At 43.6% G+C, this 20,147-nt stretch overlaps 3 protein-coding genes across 3 annotated transcripts; 2 read left to right on the forward strand and 1 right to left on the reverse strand.

The window, feature by feature from the left end:
• The first annotated feature begins 1,031 nt into the window (after positions 1-1,031).
• tgm2a (transglutaminase 2, C polypeptide A) lies at positions 1,032-7,825 on the forward strand. The gene is made up of 13 exons (XM_024384468.2): positions 1,032-1,354; positions 1,724-1,906; positions 2,839-3,066; positions 3,161-3,279; positions 3,427-3,555; positions 3,669-3,846; positions 4,310-4,439; positions 4,537-4,640; positions 5,079-5,321; positions 5,411-5,686; positions 5,784-5,944; positions 7,100-7,236; positions 7,500-7,825. The coding sequence occupies exons 1-13, from the start codon at positions 1,345-1,347 to the stop codon at positions 7,645-7,647; spliced, it is 2,046 nt and encodes a 681-aa protein (XP_024240236.1). The 5' UTR covers positions 1,032-1,344; the 3' UTR covers positions 7,648-7,825.
• A 275-nt stretch (positions 7,826-8,100) lies between these two features.
• Positions 8,101-11,449, reverse strand: LOC112221979 (regulation of nuclear pre-mRNA domain-containing protein 1B). Its single transcript, XM_024384469.2, has 7 exons — positions 11,299-11,449; positions 11,012-11,141; positions 10,579-10,718; positions 10,277-10,398; positions 9,868-9,994; positions 9,498-9,673; positions 8,101-9,302 (listed from the first exon to the last, which is right to left on the reverse strand). The coding sequence occupies exons 1-7, from the start codon at positions 11,447-11,449 to the stop codon at positions 9,153-9,155; spliced, it is 996 nt and encodes a 331-aa protein (XP_024240237.1). The 3' UTR covers positions 8,101-9,152.
• A 955-nt stretch (positions 11,450-12,404) lies between these two features.
• tti1 (TELO2 interacting protein 1) lies at positions 12,405-20,147 on the forward strand. The gene is made up of 8 exons (XM_024384467.2): positions 12,405-12,493; positions 12,812-15,139; positions 15,320-15,487; positions 15,840-15,985; positions 16,148-16,288; positions 18,325-18,529; positions 19,567-19,654; positions 19,845-20,147. The coding sequence occupies exons 2-8, from the start codon at positions 12,835-12,837 to the stop codon at positions 20,026-20,028; spliced, it is 3,237 nt and encodes a 1,078-aa protein (XP_024240235.1). The 5' UTR covers positions 12,405-12,493; positions 12,812-12,834; the 3' UTR covers positions 20,029-20,147.

The following is a 20,147-nucleotide window of genomic DNA, read 5'->3' on the forward strand; positions in this document are numbered from 1 at the left end:
AAGGGTCTGTCTGGCATCATCAGAAGCCACCAATTTCTGACTGACTATTATCCGGTTCAGTCAACATTTTATTTTACAATTACTGTCATTATAAAATATGTACATTATTGACTTCTTTCTTTTCTTTTATTAGAAAAATGAATGAGCTACTTTGCTTCTTTTTTAAATGTCAATATGGTGTGACATTCTATGAATCCACTGTTACCAATGTTACTTTTGTTCATTGTCCACATTTCCCTTTTTCTTTTAAAAAAAAATGTTTTTTATATCCTGCTCAATGCAATGATTCTCACTGCAAAGCTATTTATTGTAGGATCAATGCCATTTTTTGTAGACAACTGAGGACTTTTGCCTGTATTTCTCCAGCAGCTAGTTTGAACTGCAGCCCACCCTTATGTTGTGCAATTAGAAGAAATGGGAACAACTTCCTTCACTGGAAAATGAAACTTGCCATCTCAAAAGGTTATAGGTCATGACTAAACCTTGTGACCTGACTGACCGAGCATAGTCCTTTTGGTCAGCTATCGGTTAAACTGTCTGTATCAGATAATTAACAACACTGTTGTGTAGGCAAGTGGTTCCCAACTCCGGTCCTCCAGTACCTCGAACAGCAGACATTTTTATTGTAGCACACCTGATTTAGCTTGTCAACCTATCATCAGGCCCTCAATGAGTTGAATCAGTTACTGTATGTTTGTCCGGGGCTACAACACAAATGTGTGCTGTTGTTGGTATTCCAGGACCAGAGTTGGGAACCAGTGGTGTAGGCTACCCTGCTGAACTGAACGCTCCTCTACCAGCTCCCCTACACTGTCCTGAAAAGTCAAACATGGGTTCACTGCAATGTCAGTGCACAGAACATGAGTATAAAAATGAGGCATTGAGATATTATTTTTTTAAATGTGGGTTGTCATTTAATTATAACCTCTGTCTATGATATTAATATATGTTACAAAGAACAATAATGACATAAAAGGTTTATGTAAAAATGTGTTTGTTGTTATTTTATCTGAAGATTAGTAGAACACTGTTGTAAAGTATTTATAGAACTCCATGCAAGTGTCAGGTCTGTGTGAGTCATTGTTACGTATAGCAAGCTATACCATAGACTGAATTTACAAACCTACAGTTCACAATTCCATCTTTATGTAATGCAAGCCACATTTAATAATTTTGGGGAAGGAACAACGTGACTAAAACAGCTTCAAGGGGGATGTGGCCTGACAGACAACTCTGGTCATATTACACATGCTACAAATATCCCTGGGCTGACATTACAGCCAGGACATCATAAAGCATGCGTTCTAACGGCCCAACCAGGAACACCCAGCATTATCTAAAGTAATGGATCAAGGTAAAATAACAACGTTTCTTTAGTGTGTATCTATCTTGTATAGATAAATCAAAATGTACGGTGGTTCTTCAAAGTCTTTGTCTGTGTTTTACTCATGGAAGCTCTCCAAGTTTGACAGGTTGGTGGACAGGTTGTTAAACAATTGAAATTACATATTTTGGCTAAGAAATACCATCAGCAGAAAATAAGCTTGACATTTGGTAACCTGTTGCTGATTAACATAGATTAATAAGTAATATAAGAGTTTGAAAGGAATACAAATCACTGCTTGTTAGTAATCCACATTTTTACCTGTTATACTATACATTATTACTGAGGAAAATGGCCTTGATGAGATTGAAATGTGTTTTTAATTGACTTATTTCACAGCCTTGGATATAGAACGATGTGATTTGGAGAGTAGGATCAACAATACTACTCACCACACTGACCAGAATGGGATTGACCGGCTGATAGTTAGAAGGGGCCTGCCCTTCACCATCACTTTGCACCTCAGATCTGGGAGTCAGTTCGAAGCAGGCGTCAGCACCTTCAGGCTCATAGTAGAGATAGGTACAGTACTGTGGACACGATACAAAGACCTCATTAGGATTGGAACATTCAGTATTTTGGCAGCAAAGCTGTATGTCTATGAATGTACATTTAGAGTGGGGTCTGAAATTATTGACACCCTTGATAAAGATGAGCAAAAATGATATAATAAATCCTTCAAATATTTCAAGTTGGCCATTTTAATTTATAGGATTCATATTACAATTAGCAATGGCCATCTCAGTCTCCGGACTTGAAACCTATTGAACACCTTTGGTTTGAATTGAAGAGGGCCGTCCATAAGTACAGACGAAGGATATCAAGGATCTGGAAAGATTCTGTAATAAAGTCCTAAAGGATTCAGTTGAAGTCCTCAAACCTTCCCAATGTGTTCTCCAACTCATAAAACAATTTAGAAACAGGCTCAGTGTCGTTATCCCCGCAAGGTGAGGTATTGAAAGGGATTGAAAACTAGGGTGTCAATCATTTTTACACCTACCTTTTTGAGAAAAATCTATATAATGTTAAACAAAATCTCTTTCAGCAATTCTCTCAGCAGTCTTAGTATAAAATCATTAAATTTCCCAATTTATTTTAGCATACAATACAGCTCAGTATTTGTATGATTTATTATATCATTTTTGCTCATCTTTAAGAAGGGTGTCAAAAATGTTGGACCCCACTGTAAATGTAAATTCATATACATTAATGTAAATTCACATACATACAGTTTTGCTGACAAAATACTGAATTTTCAAGCAAGGATTCTCCAACTATCTGTCAAAATTATTTTTCTTGTGCTTTTTGAGGTGGAATGACGCAAGTATCAATAATTTCAGACCCTACTGAATGTCTACGGCATCGAGGCGAATCATCTCTTCGGTTTCTCTTTTCCTCAGTGTCTACAGGTGACTTGTCCTAAAGGCATAATTCTAATTGATGTCTTTCAACAGGGCCGTTACCTAAAGAGCAATCAGGCACCAAGTCTACCTTCAGTCTGACTGACTCTGCATTAAAGACAGCCTGGAGTGTGTCCACTAATAGTCCCCCTGGGAATGTAGTCTCTCTGTCTGTGTCCTCCCCTCCTGATGTCCCCATTGGACTGTACTCCTTGACCTTGGACCAGGGCCAGAAGGTCAAACTGGGGGAGTTTGTACTGCTGTTCAATCCCTGGTGTGCCAGTAAGTCAGAGTGTTTCGTTGCACTGTCATTAGACCAGGGAGCTCTGTAATAGATCTCGTCTGTAATCTGCTTGTCTATTTTTCTTGGCTACAGAGGATGCAGTATACATGGAGGAAGAGAGAGATAGGCAGGAGTATGTGTTATCCCAGGCTGGTCTCATCTACAAAGGCACAACAAAACGAATCAAAGCCTCCCCATGGACATTTGGCCAGGTATGTTGTGGTGCTTCCACAGAATAATACATTATATAATGCACATGTAGCATGCATAATTGGAATTTGAATTAGTTGAACTATGTACAGTATGACAAGCCAGGATGAATGTATATTTATCCCTGTCTTCCGGTTCTCCCTCTGTAGTTTGAGCCTGGGATGCTGGACATCTGTCTGAAACTCCTGGATGAGAATCCTAAATACTCGTCAGATGCCGATGCAGACTGTTCTGGAAGGAGAAACCCAGTTTATGTGACTAGGGTGATCAGTGCCATGGTAAGTGTGAGCACTGAAGTACCAGGATGTGGCTGTGCTCAGACTAAACATCAGGCACTATTGACTGCAATACATCAATATAAGAAAGTAATGATTTTATCCTTGTGTGTCAGATCAACAGTAATGATGACAAAGGTGTGCTAGTGGGGAACTGGTCAGGTGACTATGATGATGGCGTAAGACCCTCTCACTGGACAGACAGTGTTGCCATACTACATCAGTGGGCTGATAACTGCTGCCAGAGGGTTCGCTATGGCCAGTGTTGGGTGTTTGCTGCAGTAGCATGCACAGGTAAAAGCCAAATAACTTTGTTCAGAGTGTGCAAAGCTGTCATCAAGGTAAAAGGTAGCTACTTTGAAGAATCTAAAATATATTTTGATTTGTTTCACACTTTTTTGGTTACTACATAATTCCATATGTGTTATTTCATAGTTTTGATGCCTTCACTATTATTCTACAGTGTAGAAAATAGCAAAAATAAATAAAAACCCTTGAATGAGTAGGTGTGTCCAAACTTTTGACTGGTACTGTACATAAAATAGTGAATGTATATATTTGGCTTGAAGCTGCAAGTACTAGAATACATATTTTGTCTGGTCATGAGGCAAGCCCTTTAACAAGATTATTTATAGTGCATAGCTTCAATGGAAACTGTCAGGACTGTAATCTGCAGCTACTTGTAATACCTTCAGTGCCTTTCTTTATGTGCCAAGTGATAGGAAGGTGCTGATGTGTGACTTCTTCTGTCCACAAGTTTCTCGTGCTCTGGGTATCCCGTGTCGAGTGGTTACTAACTTTGGATCCGCTCATGACACGAACAGCAACCTACTGATTGAGTTCCTGTATGATGAGGATGGGAATGATATATCTGATGATTCCGTATGGTGAGAATAAAACTCTCTAAGTGCTGCTGAAACAAAAATGCTCTACATGATTGTGAAACAATGTTACAATGTACCCGTATTATACACTTTGTTTCAGGAACTTCCACGTGTGGGTGGATAATTGGATGGCTCGTCCTGATCTTGATGCAGGCTATGATGGCTGGCAAGCAAGTGACCCCACACCACAAGAAAAGAGTGAAGGTGACCCTGCAAATGTTAACGCACAAAAGTTATATTTCAAGTCAGACACCACTGTGTGCATGAAAATGCTTCATAGATTAAGCTGGCACTATTATCATGGCCAAAGCAAGTAATGAATTAACTCACACTCTAGACACAGGCCTCTTAGGTGTCTTAGAATGCAATAATATCTGTGTGATATGCCTGTTACTAGATATTAATCCACTCAGCTGGGAGTATCTAGGTCACTTGTCACACTATCTACCTCAACTCATTTAATGCAAGGTGCAACCAGTTAAGATGCATGGTAGTCTGATGTAGGCCTATCTTCAGAGATATCCAGAGACAATTGTTGAAAGGGAAACGTTTTATGATGTGTTACTTTGTCTGGCATGTACACTCTCACAACAATTGCAGTACAACAACCCACTCCATGTCCTTGGTTATTCTATCTGACAGGAGTGTTCTGCTGTGGCCCTGTCCCTCTGAAAGCCATTAAAGAGGGGGAACTAAATCTGAAGTACGACGCCCCTTTTGTGTTTGCTGAGGTCAACGCTGACGTGGTCGAGTATGTGAAGCTGACCAATGGTAGGATGGTAAAGATGGGGGGATCGTCCATAGATGTGGGGCACTTTATTAGCACCAAGGCTGTGGGCAGTGACGAGAGGCACGACATCACACACCTATACAAGCACCCTGAAGGTAGGTCACATGTCTGCAGGACACATAAAATCAGACTAGTCTTTGTAAATCTGGGCTAGAGCTGCGTTATAACTTCTGGTGGCTTTCAGGTTCTTTGCAGGAGAGAGAGGTCTTTGAGAGAGCCAAGCATCACCATGAGCTCCAGCAGAAAGGAGAGGAACCAGGCCTGAAGGTGAAGATCAAGGTGTCCCCTGACATGGACATTGGGGCAGATTTTGATGTGTTTGCAGTCGTCACAAACAACACAGAGGCTGACAAGACGTGTCGTGTTATGTTTTATGCCCGAATTGTGTCCTATGATGGCAAACCAGGTGCCAATTGTGGATTTATTGAAGACTTAACCATGGAGGTTCCCACTGGAAAAGGTCAGGGTTCATTCGTTTTACTTCGTGTCATCTACAGTATTAGCCAGAAACATGGAATGTATATGTTTTCCTGACCCTGCTGTCTTCTGATCTGTAGAGAAGCGCCTTCCCCTAAGACTGGAGTATGTTGACTATGGTGACACCATAACGTCAGATAGGCTGATTCAATTGGTTCTCATTGTCATCGAATCAAGTCCCAGGGAATTCCACAAGGCAAAGAGGACCATTGTGCTGGAGAACCCAGATATAGCCATTAAGGTATTGGTTATTTTCTTTACCAATTCTTTGTAGAAATTAGGATGTTAAATCAAATCATTCAAAATGTTTCCTTTCCTCAGATAAAGTTGATTACTTTTAGTGTAATATTTACACTACCGTTCAAAAGTTTGGGGTCACTTTGAAATGTCCTTCTTTTTGAAAGAAAAGCAAAAAAAAGTGTCCATTAAAATAACATCAAATTGATCAGAAATACAGTGTAGACATTGTTAATGTTGTAAATGACTATTGTAGCTGGAAACGGCTGATTTTTTATAAAATATCTACATAGGTGTAGAGGCCCATTATCAGCAACCATCACTCCTGTGTTCCAATGGCACGTTGTGTTAGCTAATCTATGTTAATCATTTTAAAAGGCTAATTGATCATTAGAAAACCCTTTCGCAATTATGTTAGCACAGCTGAAAACTGTTGTTCTGATTAAAGAAGCAATAAAACTGGCCATTAGAGTAGTTGAGCATCTGAAGCATCAGCATTTGTGGGTTCGATTACAGGCTCAAAATGCTCAGGATCAAAGAACTTTCTTTGGAAACTCATCAGTCTATTCTTGTTCTGAGAAATGAAGGCTATTCCATGCGAGAAATTGCCAAGAAACTGAAGATCTCGTACAACGCTGTGTACTACTCCCTTCACAGAACAGCACACACTGGAGTGGGAGGCCCCGGTGCAGAACTGAGCAAGAGGACAATTACATTAGAGTGTCTAGTTTGAGAAGCAGACGCCTCACAAGTCCTCAACTGGCAGCTTCATTAAATAGTACCCTCAACGTTAACAGTGAAGAGGCGACTCCGGGATGCTGGCCTTCTAGGCTGAGTTGCAAAGAAAAAGCCACATCTCAGACTGGCCAATAAAAAGAAAAGATTAAGATGGGCAAAAAAACACGGACAGAGGAACTATGCCTAGAAGGCCAGCATCTAGATATTCCATTAAAAATCAGCCGTTTCCAGCTACAATAGTCATTTACAACATTAACAATGTCTACACTGTATTTCTGATCAATTTTATGTTATTTTAATGGACAAAAAATTAGCTTTTCTTTCATAAACACGGACATTTCTAAGTGACCCCAAACTTTTGAACGGTAGTGTAGGTATTCGGAGAGGGTATAATCAGCATGTCTAACATGTTCTCCTGCAGCTCCTGGGAGAACCCAGAGTGAACCAGAAGCTGTCTGCACAAATCTCACTACAGAACCCTCTACCAGAACCCCTGCAGAACTGCTTCTTCAGTGTGATTGGAGCCAGCCTCACAGATGGAAAACTCCTCATACAGAAGTATACAAACAGTGCTGGAACACTGGATCTGTTCAATATTAGCTTGATAGCTTTTTTAGCCACTAGTCAGCAAATAATCTCCAAATATGGAAGTACAGTTGTAGTAGGCATGATTGTAAACTCACTTCAAGGCCACATATCCTTCTCACATTGGAAAATACTAGAGGTCCTCTCATATAGCCCACCAGTAAACTATGCTCTCTGCCCACGTCACTGTATCCTTCCCTCTCATGACCTTCCTGTTCTCTCTATTCTCCCTGCAGTGTTGGAACTGTGGGTCCAAAACAAGAGGCCAAGTACACAGTGGAATTCACACCTACTAGCACCGGGTCCAGGACCCTAACGGTAGATTTTGACAGTGACAAGCTGAGCAACATCAAGGGATACTTGAACATTGAGATAAAGGAATGAATCATTTAATGGCAAACGACACTAATGCCATTATTATTATTATTTTTTTAAGAAAAGATTTGCCACATTTCAATTGCACTGCCTTGCAGTATTTGATGACATCTGTACATTTGCATGCTGTAGCACTTAGATGAGCATTTCTAATTATTCAAGAAATACAAATATTTGATTTGTTTCACAGAAATGTGAATGACCTTTTTACATTTGTAAATGCTGTGAAAGTCCATTGTTCTAAATCAGATAGCGCAACAAATCTGTTTGCACTGAATCAGAGACAAGTGTTGTGTAGAAGTAAAGCCACCTGTCGGAAGACGCTGGTTGAAGTCGATAGATTCAAAATGTCCACCTAAAAATATAAACAGACTCAATGTATCAATGTCACATTAGTCAGAGTATAAACCAGTCTGGACAGCTTTTTTTCCCCAATTGTTCAATTTTATTTGTATCCATGGATTTGTTTTTTTTTTTACTGAAAAACTACCGCTTTAGTACATCATCTGCAAAACATCATTTCTTGGGGCAGATGCCCTCCTATTACTCCTACTGCATTCTGTAACATTGACAAGCACTTATCTCCCAGGATCCATAATCCAAACTAAAGAGATTGCAGAAATCAGATTGTCAACCATCGTAAAACTGAGTTAACGATTGACTCCTGAGGAAGGAAGGACTGCAGTGGTGACAGAATGAACCATGAGCCAGTTCAGATTCTGCTACTCTGTCAAGTCTGAATAATTGGTGGAAAAGCATAGCCCTGAAAAGCATCAGTCTGCTAGTTAGTTTGACATTTATACCAAGTGATGCAATCATCTGGGAAAGAGCAGAACTCATCAAAGACCATTTTATGGACACGTGTTTCTAAGTGACTGTAAGTCAGTGTCTCCATCTGCCCCACGTTTGCTCTCATAACTTCTATCAACCACATGTCTGAGGGCTAAAATATTTCACATTGGATTGAGAAAAACTACCACATGGTTGTAACGGTATTGACTGATGATTGGTATGCATGACAATGCAAAACATGTTTGATGACAGACCTGAAAAGTGTTGAGCTGGAATAATGGAAGATGAAATAATGTCACAACCAAAATATAACCTACATAGAAAAACACCCCCCTCCCCAACATTACAAAAATCAACCAACTTTAAAGCCATTAAAATAAATGAGATGCATCTCTTCATAAAGATCTAGTGGGTGTGTGAGCCACCATCCCACCATACGAGCACATAAACAATGCAGAAAAATGAGGATTGGCTGATGACCAACACTTCTCTTCTTTCCAACGCAGAATCAGTTAGCTGGCGTTCGACTGGCATTCACAATAAAAACAAACAGGAGAAATTTGTCCAAGCTGGTGGAACAGAATCGTCAACAGCCATTGTCTCCCCCACCAGGGATGTCCCCAAGCTCCCACTGTCCCTCTGAGCCTCTCCCTAGGGTTCAGTAGCAAGAGAGCAGGTGCAACAGTGTGTGCCCTGGCAAGAGGCAGGGTATGGCAGGGAGCTCAGTCGGTGGAGAACAGGTCTCCAGCAGAGGGTAGAGGAGCCAGACCTCCCGTCACATTGGGCAGCAGAGAGAGGTCAGGCAGGCTCTGGATGTGGGACTTGAGGTCCTTGCGCACCTGTGTGACCCGTGCCAGCTTCTGTTTGTACTCCTGCAATACAAAGAACGCTACTGATGTCAAACGGTACACAGTTCAGATGGGTTCACTGAGTACTTCTTCTAAACAAGCCAAGTAAATGACATAGCTGCTGTAATTTTATAATGGGAACATAAATATTTCCACATTCTAATTACTTGTTTGTAACAAGAGACAAGTAACCCAGTGATTTAGATGGTTTAGACATGCCTCCAGTTTCTTCTCCCTCTCGGTGAGGGCTTCCTTCTGGCTACCGATATACTCTGTCAGCATGCGCGCCAGCTGCCTCCTGTCCTCCAGCTCAGCAGCCAGACGTCCGTTATACTCAGCCAGCAGTAGACAGGCCTCATCCACCGTCTTGGACAGTTTATCAGCTGCCTCCTTATCTATAGGGTCAGGGTGAGTCAAGTCAAACAGGGTGGAATGTTGCCTTAAGCACAATATCGAAAACTATTTAATTCACCAAATTTAAGTTTGAAAAAATAATCCCTTCGCCTACAATACACATTGAGTTTGGAGATGGGCGGGGACAAAAGTTCACCTGTGCTCCAGATACCACGAAGACTCCCTCAGGACTTACCAGTGATCTTCTCTAGCAGGGACACATCCTGCACCTCCTGTGGCAGAGAGGCAATCTTCTGGCGCACAGCAGCATCACCCGAGGCCGCATTCTCCAGGTCCTGCAGGGCTTTGACCAGCTCCTCCGTCTGAGGGGAGGATGGGGGAAGAAGTGAAGGGTGTGTGAATACCAAAGCTCTGGGTATCAATCTCCAATATGGAGAATGTTTCTAAAACACAATTCACAACCGAAGTACAAAAACGAGAATTTTCCAAATCATGAGTCCATTGGACATCTATGGATCACTGACACCTAGTGGAGAGTCGGGAGATAATTACAACTAGTGTGAAAAGCTGTCACATTGCAGTGTAATAAGCAAAGTACTGGTGGATGGGCTAAAGACATATGGAGTTGTGTTAGTTCTGTCTACCAGCTGTGGCCCTGAGATGTCTGAATCCTGTGGGGACATGTGGCCCCTGTAGTCGTCATCTTCTTCCTCTTCTTCCAGCTCCTGGATTTTCTGATAGGTCCGTTTAGGGGCCTTCTTCTCTTCTGTATAAAAAATACCACAGATGTATACAAAAACAACCAATTGGAAGTTGATGTTGCATGGGAATTCTGACATCCAAACACACACACACACACACACACACACACACGAAACATGCTGTCACCAGTCAGTCATCTAGTAAAGCTGTACTGCTACATCAGTGATAACCTAACTGACCGTACCTGTGGGTTGGTGTTGGGGGCTGTTAGAGTCTTCGATGGCGAGCTTCAGCTGCTGGATGAACTCTACCTTGTAGAGGCTGCGCTCCTGCCAGATAGTGAGCAGCCTGTCCATGGGCCTTCTACAGCCATCATCAGCCTCTCTGAGGGAGAGAAAGAAAAAGAGAGATTTATCATGAAATTCAACTCTTCCTAGCCAAGCAACTCAATAACTTATTTGATACTCTTGGTTCTTGTCTTGTTATACTGCAGTAGCAGTGTACTCCACTTACCAATGTTTAGAAGCAGTTTAATGTCTTACTGATGTAGCTAGGCCAACCCTCCAATGCAAACACGGTATACTAAAACATAGGCCTGCAGCACAAGTCTCTTAAAGGAACATTTCAGTGCGAGAGAAAAGTTTAGCTCTGAAACTGTATCATCCCAGACCACATACCTTGCAACATGAGAGCAAGCATCAACAAGGACTGTCTCAAAGTCTTTGGCGAACTCTGGACCTTTCTTCTTGCTGTTTTGAATCACATCATTGGCAAGATAAAGGAAAGTCAACTTCCTGCTGCTTTTTGCTGAAAGACAAATACAGAAAGTAGACAAGACAAATACAGAAAGTAGACAAGGTAAATAACAGTGTTTGGCATACTTCAAGTGACATTAACGTTTCAGTGTGCAACTAGCTGTGGTAGACAATATTGTCGAGGTGGCAATGTTCATAAGTTCTCTCACCTTTCTTCAGTTCTCTGTGCCATACTTTGACGATGAGCGATGAGTGTTTGCGATGATGAATGATCCACAGAGACAGCGTCTGAACGCTCTGCTGAGAGTTGCTGAGCTCTGAAAGCTTCTTCTCCAACGCAGACTCAGAAAATGATGACATGATGTGCCCAGAGAGGTCTTTCTTTGATATGCCTCACCCCACAACTGTTTCTTGGACGTTAACTAAGGAAACTAGCAATGTCATCAAAAACAAAAGTTCCAGACAGTTAGCCATGCAACCTGCTAATGTTATGCATGAAACCCCCTAACGTTTGCTACCCAAACGTCTGTTTGTCCATGCTTCTCGAGTCTTCCTTAATTTAACTACCTACAAAAACGTGTTCAATTAATTATGCAATCGCCTTTACATTGATGAGTTCGCAATCTAGTTAACGTTATAGTATCTATTTACAAATTGCCATCTAGAAAGTCCTAGCTAGATAGCGTTAGCCTAGCGAGTTAGCTAACCTATTCACTGGCTTTGTTTTCTCTCTAGCTACTCTGGGATACTAGTTGCAAGTTCATTACCAATACATCCATTCACAGTCTAGTAAATGTGCGTTTCAATACACATATATGTCGCTATACCGTCACTCCGTTAGCCAGCTGTCTTTCTAAAAGTCTCTGGATCTCTTCAAAGATGGCCGCTTGACCTTTCACCCGACACAGTCACACGGTACAAAATCTGTTCGAAAAACGTTGCAGAGTAACTGGTGAAATTAGATCATTACTTGAAATATTATCAAATTATTGTCACGTGTAGCTATATTAAACGAAATACAATTACATGCAAATTAGCTCGCTAAATCAACCGCTGTCGGTCAAGTATCATCATGCTATGCTAGGGGGGGGAAACGACAAAGATACAATCGTACCGTTTCCTTTAGCCAGTTTTGCAGGTCAAAAAATTGAAGTGCAGCGAAGTGAACTTTGACCCCAAAATATGTTTAAATATAATTCATTTACAAGTATTAACTGCACCAAAGCAAGCAAGCTAGCAAACAAGCATGGTAAACACAGCTATGCGACGCAGGATAATGACGTAGCTACAGGGAAAAGTGACGCTGGTGTGACAGCCAGCTAGGACAGTCTTCATTCAGTTTCAGTGCTGTATCTCGAAAGGAGTTCGTCTCAGATGTCCGTCACAAAATATTTACTAACAAAGGTAAGCTAATTTGAGGCTTACTTTGTTAGGTTACTCTTGCTTTGGCATTTAAGCATTCCATTAGATAGCTAGCTTTCTGTCTATCAAACGTTAACGTTACCTTTAGCAAGGATGGCCAGGCAAAGTTCTGTTTTGGGGTGACGAGCAAACGACCAAAGTTAGGCCTATAAGATGAACATTTAGGTAACTGAAAGATATACCACTAAGCTATTATTCTGATAGTCAAAATAATTGTAATGCATTGAGCATGCCTACTGCTAAACTGCATCCCAAAACAGTTTATGATCAAATGACCAATATCATCATTCTCTCTTTCAGTGAGTGACATCTGTCTTCAAAGAATGGACCATCAGATTGATGACCCAAAGCTTGCTTTTGCTTACCTCCGTCCAGCCTGTGTGCTCCTGACTCGTGAGCCCACGGTGGGCAATGTGGAAACCCTGAGCACACAGCTGAGGCATGTAAATCATGGAACTCTGCAGCAGCTGCAGGACTATGTCCTTTTTCCTCTCCGCTTCATCCTCAAAATCCCTGGCCCCAAGCGGGATGGCTTGATCCAGGCTGTGGCCGAGGCCATGGGATATGTCCTGGAGAACACCTGTGTACGGAGCTGGGAGACGCTGAGGGACCTTCTCTCAGAGCTCTGCCTCTGCCTCTGCTCCCCCACGGACCCAGGGAAGCCAGCACCTACCTCCGAGGAGCTGAGAGCTGCAGTACTGAGGTGCCTGGATGCTCTGCTCCATGCAGCCTATGGTGACGTGGTCTTCAAGCTGTTTGAGCCCATCATGCTGCCTGGCCTTGGGGCTGCTATCTCGCTGCTGCTGGCACTGGGAGAGCAGGAGAAGTCCCGCTCCGTGCAGGCTGCTGCTCTGAAATGCCTGCAGGCCCTGACCCTCCAGTGTGACTGTTCTATGGACCATGTGTTGGTGGATCAGAAGGAGAGGCGTATCCTAGGCAGCACCATGGCTTCTTTCTTACCTGGGATCACCATCGCTGTGAGCCGTGTGATCACTGGCGATATGAGACATGGACACGCTGTCACAGTTAGGGCCATTAAGGTGTGGTTCAAGACAGTGGGATTGGTGATGGCTGACGACCAGCTTCAGAACACAGGGACTGGGGAGAGACAGCTGTGGGAACTGGGGAGAGTATGGGAGCTGGTAGTGCAGAGAACTCAGGACTGGGTGCGAGACACCTCTGGGAGGCTGGCCTTACTGTTAAAAAAGATAATCTCCTGCACCTCAGCTCATCAGCACTGGAGAGTGAGGCTTGAGATGGTGAACTTCTCAGACCACCTCCTGGCCAACTGTAACTCCTCCCTGGGTGAGTGTGTGGGCCCCCTCCTGGAGGCTCTGGTGGGGGCTGTGAACGATGAGGAGCCCACTGTGAGGGAGAGGTGTGAGGCTGCCCTGAGGGAGGTGGCAGAGAGGCATCAGAGCTCAGATAGTAACAACCAGGCCTTTACTGACGTTCTGTCAGAGAACCTCCACTCCCTGGCCACCTCACTGCCGCGCCTCATGAGAACGTCTGATGACCAGCGTAAGGTGTTTGTCCTCAACGTGTTCCTGGGCTACCTCAAAATCCTGGGCCCCAAGGTGATAGTGGTACTCAACTCGGCGGCCCACCTCCAGCGGGTGTCCAAGGCCCTGATGCAGGTGTTGGAGTTAGACGTGATGGACGTACGCATCGTGGAGGAGAGGAGCTCTGCCGTAACTGTGGAGACGGGGCCCGGGCCACATGGGGCACATGCTCAGAGGAAGCACTTCCTCTACTTCACAGACGGAAGAATCTTCTCCCTGCTCAAGGAGATCTGCAGGGTGTTAGGTTACTATGGGAACGTCTATCTCCTAGTAGATCACTTCATGGATCTGTACAAGGAGTCGTCGGTCTACAGGAAGCAAGCTGCAATGGTGCTGAATGAGGTGATCACAGGAGCAGCAGGCATCGGTGTGGCAGGAGGCCAGGAGAGGCAGGGAGTGCCCACTCAGGAGGACCTGAAAGCAGTAGTAGAATCCATCATAGAGGAGTACATCTGCCTGAGCCACTGGCACCTGCCAAACCTTATTGGTGAGGAGTCAGACAGAGGGGAACAGGAGCAGCAAACTCAGTTTAGTCTCTTCTCCATATCTAATGGGGTTGAAGGGAAAGGGAATCCCCTCCAGTTGGTCCAAGCAGTCCACAAGAGCTCCACTATCCACGAGCTGAACAGCAACATCTGGCAGATCTGCATTCAATTGGAGGGGATAGGCTGCTTCGCCCAGGCCTTGGGGATGGACTTCCGTCTCATTCTGATGACATCACTGTACCCGGTTCTGGAGAAGGCCGGGGATGAAACCCTGTTGATCAGCCAGGCAGCGCTGGATGCCATGTGGGACATCAGCCAGGCCTGTGGATACGCCTCCCTGAAGGATCTGATCAATGAGAATGCAGATTACCTGCTGAACGACGTGTCTTTGAACCTCCAGAGGCTGGGTGTCCACCCCCACGCCCCCAGGGTCCTCACCGTCATGTTCAGTCACTCCGACCCCAGCCTGCTGCCTCTGGTGGGGGACATAGTCCAGGACGTGCTGCTGGCTCTGGACATGAGCTACGACGAGACGTCCCCTCTGTTCTGCACTGTGCTGCACTCACTTATGAAGGCTCTAGGTAAAGTTTCCACATCCACTTAAATGTTTTCCCTAGTTTATAACATTGTTATCACCATGTCATGGCATGCTTTTGAATTGGAGAACTCAGAGGAAATTGAAACGCAGGACACAAAGTGACAACCTTTAGCTAACACAGCCTAAGTAACACAATCTTAATCATGTTGCTTTTCCACTACAGCGAGGTGGTTCCCCTCTAGTGTTGCGGGAACAAGTGACGCTTTGGGAACCAAGAAGGTGTGGCGTGAGCAGGACCAGCTGAATGTGCGCCAGTTTCTCCTGGACTACCACAAACAGAAGGAGCTGGCAGTGGGCATCGGGGCAGAGGAGGAGGGCACAGAGCACCCAGGTTAGTTAGGGCTCTCTCTGACTGCAACACTATTCCCCTGAAAACAAAGTTCGCACATTAATGATGCACAACATTAGCGCTGTGCTTGGTGAAGGTTCTCAACACTACTGTGCCGTGTCAGACCTGAATAAGTTTGACTCGTGCTGTTTTCCTCATAGCTGGGTCTGAGTCATTGCACTGCTTTTTAGGCATCGGGACGATTTTTTTGTGGTGTGCTGCTGTGACAGTTAGTCATGTTTCAAAAATGTCAATTGAAAACGGTGCAACAGACATCAGAACCCATCAGTGATATGAGTCGCTGGGTTTCTAGCACTGAATTCAAACGTGTATTATTATTTTTATTTGAATTCAGAGCTCCCGCCAAGCATGGACTGTGAAGAGGATATGGATGGTCCTGATGTGAAAGTTGAGCTTCCAGCCTACATCACCATAGCTAAAGACGTCATGGACCGCTGCATTCACCTGCTCTCAGACCCCAGCCTGAGACTCAGACTCAAGGTAGTCCTCTAGATTCTTTTGAATTCAAAGATACTTAGCTTGAAATCTAAAGACCAGAGAGTTCAATAAAATATAAGCCTCTGCCACATGTTGCTGTCACGTGTGCTCACTATCTCCAATTCTGTGAGTCCTGACCCAGGTTTTTGATTTGGTTTGTTGCAGGTCCTGGATGTGTTGGAACTGTGTGTGTGTGTGCTAAGTCAGAAGGAGAATGAGCTACTGCCCATGGCCCACCGCTGCTGGCCTGCCCTGCTGCTCAGACTTACTGCTGATGACCCATTAGCTGTCCTCCGAGCCTTCAGGGTGTCTATTTCACTACTGCTCTCACCTTCACTCAGTTAAATAATAATCATTTCCTGTTTCAATAATAAATAGTTGATTACATAATTAGGAAAAAGTACACGTGGGAATTAATTTGTCAGTCAGGTCTATAAGTATTTGAAAAGTGACACAATTTGCATAATTTTGGCTCTGTACGCCAGCACCACAATGGATTTGAAAGGAAATAATCAAGATGTGCTTTAAGTGAAGACTTTCATCTTTAATTTAAGGTTTTGTCAAAATTATTGTATGAACCGTTAAGGAATTACAGACATTTTTATACATAGCCCCCCAATTTTAGGGGCTCAAAAGTAATTTGACAAACTAACATAATCATAAATTAAATTGTGAGTTTTAATATTTGGTTGCAAATCCTTTGCAGTCAATGACTGCCTGAAGTCTTAAACCCATAAACATCACCAGATGCTGGGTTTCTTCCCTGGTGATGCTCTGTTAGGCCTTTACTGTCTTCAGTTCCTGCTTGTTCTTGGGGTGTTTTGCCTTCCTTCAGCAAGTGAAATACATGCTCAATTGGCTTCAGGTGATTGACTTGGCCATTGCAGAACATTCCACTTCTTCGTCTTAAAAAAGTATTGCGTCATTGTCCATCTGCACTGCGAAGTACCGTCCAATGAGTTTTGAAGCATTTGGCTGAATTTGAGCAGATAATATAGGCCTAAACACTTCAGAATTGATCCTGCTGCCTTTGTCACCATGCTTCACAGATTTTTTAACCTTTATTTAACTAGGCAAGTCAGTTAAGAACAAATTCTTATTTTCAATGACAGCCTAGGAACAGTGGGCTAACTGCCTGTTCAGGGGCAGAACGACATATTTGTACCTTGTCAGCTCAGGGGTTTGAACTTGCAACCTTCCGGTTACTAGTCCAATGCTCTAACCACTAGGCTACCCTGCCACCCCAGATGAGGTGTTATGCTTCGGATCATGAGCAGTTCCTTCCCTTTTCCATTCTCTTCTCTTTCCATCATTCTGGTACAAGTCGATCTTTGTCTCATCTGTCCATAGGACGTTGTTCCTGAACTGTACAGGCTTTTTTACATGTTGGTTGACAAACTAATCTGGTCTTCCTGTTTTTGAGGCTTACCAATGGTTTTCATCTTGTGGTAAACCCTCTGTATGTACTCTAGTGAAGTGTTCTCTTGATTGTTGACTTTGACACAGATAGGTCTGCCTCCTGGAGGGTGTCCTTGATCTGGCCAACTGTTGTGAAGGGGTTTTTCTTCACCAGGGAAATAATTATTCTGTCACCACAGTTGTTTTCCGTGGTCTTCCGGGACATTTGGTGTTCCTGAGCTCACCAGTGCGTTCTTTCTTTTTAAGAATGTCCCAAATAGTTGATTTGGCCACACCTAATGTTTTTGCTATCTCTGATGGATTTGTTTTGTCAGCCTAATGATGGCTTGCTTCACTGGCAGTGACAGCTCTTTGGACTTCATATTGAGGGTTAACAGCAACAGATTCCAAATGCCACTCTTGAAATCAACTCTAGACCTTTTATCTGCTTCCTTTTTTTATTTAAACCAGACAAGTCAGTTCAGAACAAATTCTTATTTACAGTGACGGCCTACACCGGCCAAACCCGGACGACGCTGGGCCAATTGTGCGCCACCCTATGGGACTCCCAATCACGGCCGGTTGTGAATAAGCCTGGAGTTGAACCAGGGTGTCTGTAGTGACACGAGTGTAAATTAACTAATGAGGGAATAACACAGACCTGCTCATGGAACAGCTGAGAAGCCAATTGTCCAGTTACTTTGGGTCCCTTAAAAAGAGGGCGACCACATATAGAAAGTGCTGTAATTCCTACACCATTCACCCGAATACTCAAATTAAAGCTGAAAGTCTGCACTTTCAGCTCATATTCATTATTTAATTTCAACTCCAATATGCTGTGGTAGATAATAATAACTTGGTCAATGTCCAAATATTTACGGACCTGACTGTATACATATGATTCACCTAGAACAGTTGGTATTTATAATGATGTATTTCTCTAGGTTCTGTGCACATTGGGGGAAACCTGCAGAGATTTCCTGAGGAAGAGGGTGTCTAAAGAGGTGATCCCCAAGCTGACTGCCTGGCTGTCCAAACAGGCGCCAGTGAGTGCCAGGGCTGGCCCAGTCTACAGCCACACCCTGGCCTACAAGTTACAGCTGGCTGTGCTGCAGGGCCTGGGGGCTCTCTGCCTTCATCTGGACCTAGGTAGGCTTTATTTTCATAATTATTTAGGGAATGTTAAAACGGTAACGTTTTTGGCCACTAGGAGCCACTATTGCACTGTTTTGGAATTACACGGGTGTATCCTATAGACTGCATTGAATGGTGTATGTTCATGTACATTTCCCCAACCAAGCTCCCAAGGGAGACAGACATTGCTGCTGCCAAAGTCAAGGGATATCGAGACACACAAGGCAGGGCCAGCATGACACCCACCGTTGGGATACACCTCACCTAGCTGAGCCGATTCATGGTCTTTCTGTCCTTGGTCTGTGAAGACGCTACCTCCCTTCACATCAACCCCAGATGAATACAGCTGAGTTGGTTTAAGTTGAGACACAGAGAGACAGAGGCTGCTGCAGCAGAAATAGTAGAACACACTGGTAAACATCAGCTCCACCTCACCGCTGGGGCATCTCCAGAAAGGCAATTCTTGGCCATAGAGAAATTCTCCCAATGTGATACGCTTTAAGTTTATTTACCCTAATAGAGAAACACCTGGGCTGGCCTCTCTCTCAGTATTTATTTTCAGTGTTCACCTCTTGATTCCACAGAAAAGAGGGGGATAGGTATACTGGATCAAATGAGTTCTGAAATAATCCCATTTATCTTTTCAAATATGCACCAATGTTTTCTGACACAACGAGCAGGCTGGGTTGAATTGCGTCTGGGTTGAATTGCCAAATAAGAAAAGCTTTAGCAAGAAGCGAGAAAGCTTATTTTGAAATGAGGTTTGAATGGCAGCCCAGTTAGGAGCTTAGGGAATACGTGTCTGGGATCGGGGAAATGGGGAGGGGACTACTACAAAGTGATGGAGTTGCCATGGTTATGAAAGGTACTGAGAGTGGGGAGAGGATGTGTGAAATCCGGAGATGGCGGCAGGCTGCTGTGAAATTCCCAAGTCATTTCAGTATTTTATTTTTTCCTCAACAGTATCTCCATTTTATTTTTTATTTTCCCATTTTTCTTTTCCTTGGTTTTCCTTCTGGTATATATGTGGTATATCTGAGTTGTATTTGCAGGGGACTCAGATATGGATGCTGTAACGGAATCCTGCCTGCCCTACCTCAGCTGTAGACAGCCACCCAAACTGCAAGAGGCCTGTCTGAGGTATATTTGTATTGCAATAATAAATCTAGCAGTACAATTAAAATCCTGTTTTTATCTGGTACCATCTCCTTATCATGTCTGTATATTGTGATTTATCCCATATCATTTATGACCTTATGTTTTAGAGTAAGCTTTCTATTGTCATTTTATTCAGTTGAATTGATCTATGTGCTATCTCTATTCTGTGTAGTGTCTTCCTCCGCCTAATAGAAGTGGATCCTGATGCCTTCTGGTTGACTCTGAACGAGCTGTACTGTCCCTGCTCCTACAACCCACCCCACCCTGACCTGCAGCCTGTGGAGCTGAGTGGGATGGGCCTCCCGAGGAATGAATACACAGATAATGTCTTGAAACTCCTGGAGGATTTTGCCTGAGGACACACAGCCAGCAGGGATTCAGATCCAGTGAGCTGCACTGATGAACAGTACCCCAGTCATCCACCCGTCTGTCCCCAAACCGAGAAAGGAACACTACAATGACGACAGCCTCAGGA

This window comes from Oncorhynchus tshawytscha, linkage group LG22, assembly GCF_018296145.1.
Source record: "Oncorhynchus tshawytscha isolate Ot180627B linkage group LG22, Otsh_v2.0, whole genome shotgun sequence".
Lineage (NCBI taxonomy): Eukaryota > Metazoa > Chordata > Actinopteri > Salmoniformes > Salmonidae > Oncorhynchus > Oncorhynchus tshawytscha.